Source organism: Fringilla coelebs (assembly GCF_963513975.1).
Source record: "Fringilla coelebs genome assembly, chromosome: 31".
Lineage (NCBI taxonomy): Eukaryota > Metazoa > Chordata > Aves > Passeriformes > Fringillidae > Fringilla > Fringilla coelebs.
The window spans coordinates 2,168,152-2,172,229 of NC_140057.1; the positions used below are offsets into that span (position 1 = coordinate 2,168,152).

The following is a 4,078-nucleotide window of genomic DNA, read 5'->3' on the forward strand; positions in this document are numbered from 1 at the left end:
CCAAGGTCATTTCCAGCCTGGCTGATTCTCTGATGATTGTGACACTGCAGGGCCCTGGGGAAGCAAGGGACCATTGTGACACTGCGGGGCCTGGTGGCGCTAAGAGGATCATGGTGACACTGTGTACGACATGGCAGCACAGAGCCAAGGGGCCATGGTGCCACTGTGGGGCTGAATGGAAGCAAGGAGTCCATGGTGACAGTCTGGGTCCTGGTGGAACCACAGAGGCCACCATGACACTGCAGGGCTTTGTTGAACCAAGGGGCCATTGTGCCACTGGGAACCAAGGAGACCCTTGGGAGAGCCTGGGGACAATGGAATCAAGGGGCCATTGCTCCATTGCAGGGAACCCTAGGAACTGAGGGAACAATTGTGACACTGTGGTGCCCCATGGAACCAAGGGTCCCTGGTGACACTGCAGGATCTTGTGTCATCAGGGCTCCATTGTGACACTGCAGCACCAAGGAATTCATTGTAGTACTCTGAGGCTTCATGGAACCAAGAAGCCACGGTGACCCTGCAGGGCCTTGTGGAACCATACAGAGCATTGTGACAGAGCAGGACCTGGTGTCATGATGGGGCCATTGTGACACTGCAGGGCCCCATGGTACCAAGGGGCCAGTGCTGCTCCTCAGGGACTCCTGGAATGACAGAAACATGTTTTTCTGTCATGGTGAAAAACATGGTGGCCCTTGGGACCAAGAGGCCATTGTGACACTGTGGAACCAAGGAGAGAATTGCTGCACTGCCAGACCTCATGGAATCAAAGACCCATTGTCACCCTGCAGGGCCTTGGGGGACCAAGGGCCATTATGACACTGTGGGGCACAAGGATCCAAGGGACTTTGTGACACCATGGGGTGCCATGGAACCAAAGGGACATTGTGACACTGGGAGGCCTCAAGGAATCATGGAGACTATTGGGACACTCTGGGGCCTCAAGGAACTGTGGTGACACCAAGTTGGCTGGGAGTTATGATCTGCTGGAGGGTAGGAGAGCTCTGCACAGGGCCCTGGACAGGCTGGATCCAGGGACCAAATCCAACAAGGTCAGGTTTAACAGGTTTTCCCCTGTGCTCAGCCCTGGTTGGGCAGCACCTGGAGTGCTGTGTCCAGTCCTGAACCCCCTAATTTAGGAAGGACATGGAGGGGCTGGAGTGTGTCCAGAGAAGGGCAACAAGGCCGGTTAGGGGTCAGGAACACAAGTGCTATGAGGAGCAGCTGAGAAAGCTGGTGTTGTTTATCTTGGAGAAGAGAAGGCTCAGGGAGACAAGGTGGTGTTAGGGCAGAGCTTGGACTTGATGATCTCCAAGGTCTTTTCCAACCTGGCTGATTCTGAGGTTCTCTGAAGCCACCCTTGGAGCAGTTGCAGGATGAGCCCTGGGCCTCCTCTTCAGAAGCTCCAGCAGCCCAGGTCCCCCAGCTTCTCCTGCCAGCCTCAAAGCCCATCCTGTCAGTCCTGCAGAGCCTCTGCAACTCCTCCTCATTGCCCAGAACAGGGAGCCCCAGAGGCAGACACAGCAGCCCAGATGTGCCCCCCTGGCCTGTGGCACTTCTGGCAAGGGAGCAGCAGGACGCACTGCAGGAGCCTGCAGACAATTCCTGCAGCACTTGTAGGATGATCCTGCTGCCCAAGGGATGTTCCCATGGTGCCAAGTCAGGAACTGCAATGGGGAGTGGGGCCAGAGAGGAAAGGGCAAACAGGGATGGGCTGTTTGCAGGGGAGAGAGCTGGGGTGGGCAAGAGGAAGAAATTTGTAGCAGGAAGAGTAAAGAAAGCAGATGTGAAGCAAAGGAAATGCTCAGGGCATTTTGGGGGTGGCTGCCAGGCAGCCCTGGCTCTGAGCAACAGTGTCTGCAGTGGGACAGGAAAGTCCCAGCTGATGGGAACAAACTTTCTGGCTGACTGCAGAGGCCAGGACAAAGCTGAGTGGTTTCCCTGGTGTCCCCCAGCCCTTGCTGACCCCAGGGACTGGTGGCATTTGTTCTCCCTCAGGTTCATGTCCCCACACCAACAGCATGGGGGTGCTCCCACCTGCTCTGTGCAATGCAAACAGGGGCTGCTGAGCCAGTGCTGCCGTGTCTGTGCCTGCAAGGATGGGGCACCTGTGTGAGTTGGGGGAGAGGCCAGGACTGCAGAGGGGAGATGTTGTTGGCAGCTCCATGAGGATGCTCTGGGACGCTGCCCTGGGCTGTCCAGTGCACTGGGGATGGATCAGCCCCTGCTCTGCTGCTCCTTCCCATCTTCCCCAGGGCCCTTGCAGAGCACCAGCCATGCTGTTTGCCCCCAGCCTGCCCACGGCCAGCCTGGGGCTGCTCACGGGGGTTTTCTGTGCTCAGCATTGGCCTCGCCGTGTTCTTGAGAGAGCCTGGGCAAGGAGACTGGAGCCCCCAGGACCTGGCCTGAGGCATCAGTGCTGCCCCAGCAGTGCCCCATGGCCTGTCCCTGCTGCAGCCCCTTCACTGCCACCTCAGGACTGTGCCCAGCCCCGAGAGCACTCAGGCCCTACAGCAATACCAGGGCCACCAGGGCAGCGGGGCAGGGCCACGGGAGCAGCACTTGCAACACCAAGTGCTGCTGCTGCTGGGCACAGCTGCTGTGCCAGCACTGATCTGCCCCCAGCTCTGCTCATAGACATTGCTGCTGCAGCTCCAGAGAAGGCAACAAAAGGGCATCTCTGCAGAAAACTTTGCTGGGAGATCTTTTAGTTCCTTTAAAGGCACAGAGAGCACAGTCCCTCATTGACAGAGTCTGTAGCCACAGGAAAGGTGGAGAGAAACTAAATGAACAATGGCACAAACAATGACTTTTTTTTTTGTGGATTATAGTTTAAAAGTAAAACAAATAAAAAACCTCCAAAATGAAATGTACAAGAAGTATGAAGGATGAGTTTAGTACAAGTGATTTGCAGAAACTGGCCAGCAGTTTAATGTTTCTGAAAGCATCCAGTCATCAGTGTCCGCACTGCACCCTTGAGCTCCTGGTTCCTCAAGCTGTAGATGAGGGGGTTCAGGGCTGGAGGCACCACTGAGTACAGAACTGACAGTGCCAGATCCACGGATGGGGAGGAGATGGAGGGGGGCTTCAGGTAGGCAAACATGACAGTGCTGACAAACAGGGAGACCACAGCCAGGTGAGGGAGGCAGGTGGAAAATGCTTTGGGCTGTCCCTGCTCTGAGGGGATCCTCAGCACAGCCTTGAAGATCTGCACATAGGAGAAAACAATGAACACAAAGCAGCCAAATACCAAACAGACACTAACTGTAAGGAGCCCAAATTCCCTGAGGTAGGATTTGGAGCAGGAGAGCTTGAGGATCGGGGGGATTTCACAGAAGAACTGGCCCAGGGCATTGCCATGGCACAGAGGCAGGGAAAATGTACTGGCTGTGTGCAGCAGTGAATACAGAAAGGCACTGGCCCAGGCAGCTGCTGCCATGTGGGCACAAGCTCTGCTGCCCAGGAGGGTCCCGTAGTGCAGGGGTTTGCAGATGGACACGTAGCGGTCGTAGCATACGATGGTGAGGAGGAAATACTCTGCTGAGATGAAGAAATGAAAAAGAAGGACCTGTGCAGCACATCCTTTGTAGTAGATGGTCCTGGTGTCCCAGAGGGAATTGTGCATGGCTTTGGGGACAGTGGTGCAGATGGAGCCCAGGTCAGTGAGGGCCAGGTTGAGCAGGAAGAGAAACATGGGTGTGTGCAGTTGGTGGCTGCAGGCTACGGCGCTGATGATGAAGCTGTTGCCCAGGAGGGCAGCCAGGGAGATGCCCAGCAAGAGGCAGAAGTGCAGGAGCTGCAGCTGCTGTGTGTCTGCCAGTGCCAGCAGGAGGAAGTGGCTGATGGAGCTGCTGTTGGACATTTCTTCCTTCTGCCCATGGAGTCCTGGTCAAGGAGGACACAGTGACACATTTTGCTGAGCAATGTCCAAGCCCTTTTTCCCAGCCCTGCCCCTGCTGCTCTGTCCCACCCCATTTTCCTTTTCTCAGAGCCCTTCCTTCAGCCCCATGCCTGGAGCTCTGCTGGGATCTGGCCCCATTGCTGTGATGAGCAGGGGCTCTGCCCATGGACACCGAGGGGT

General features: G+C 56.2%; 1 protein-coding gene across 1 annotated transcript; it reads right to left on the reverse strand.

Annotated features, from left to right (window-relative positions):
* Nucleotides 1-2,926: 2,926 nt before the first annotated feature.
* Nucleotides 2,927-3,859, reverse strand: LOC311164337 (olfactory receptor 14C36-like; the record flags this gene model as incomplete). The annotated part of the gene is made up of 1 exon (XM_084223758.1): nt 2,927-3,859. The coding sequence occupies one exon, from the start codon at nt 3,857-3,859 to the stop codon at nt 2,927-2,929; it is 933 nt and encodes a 310-aa protein (XP_084079884.1).
* Nucleotides 3,860-4,078: the final 219 nt, after the last annotated feature.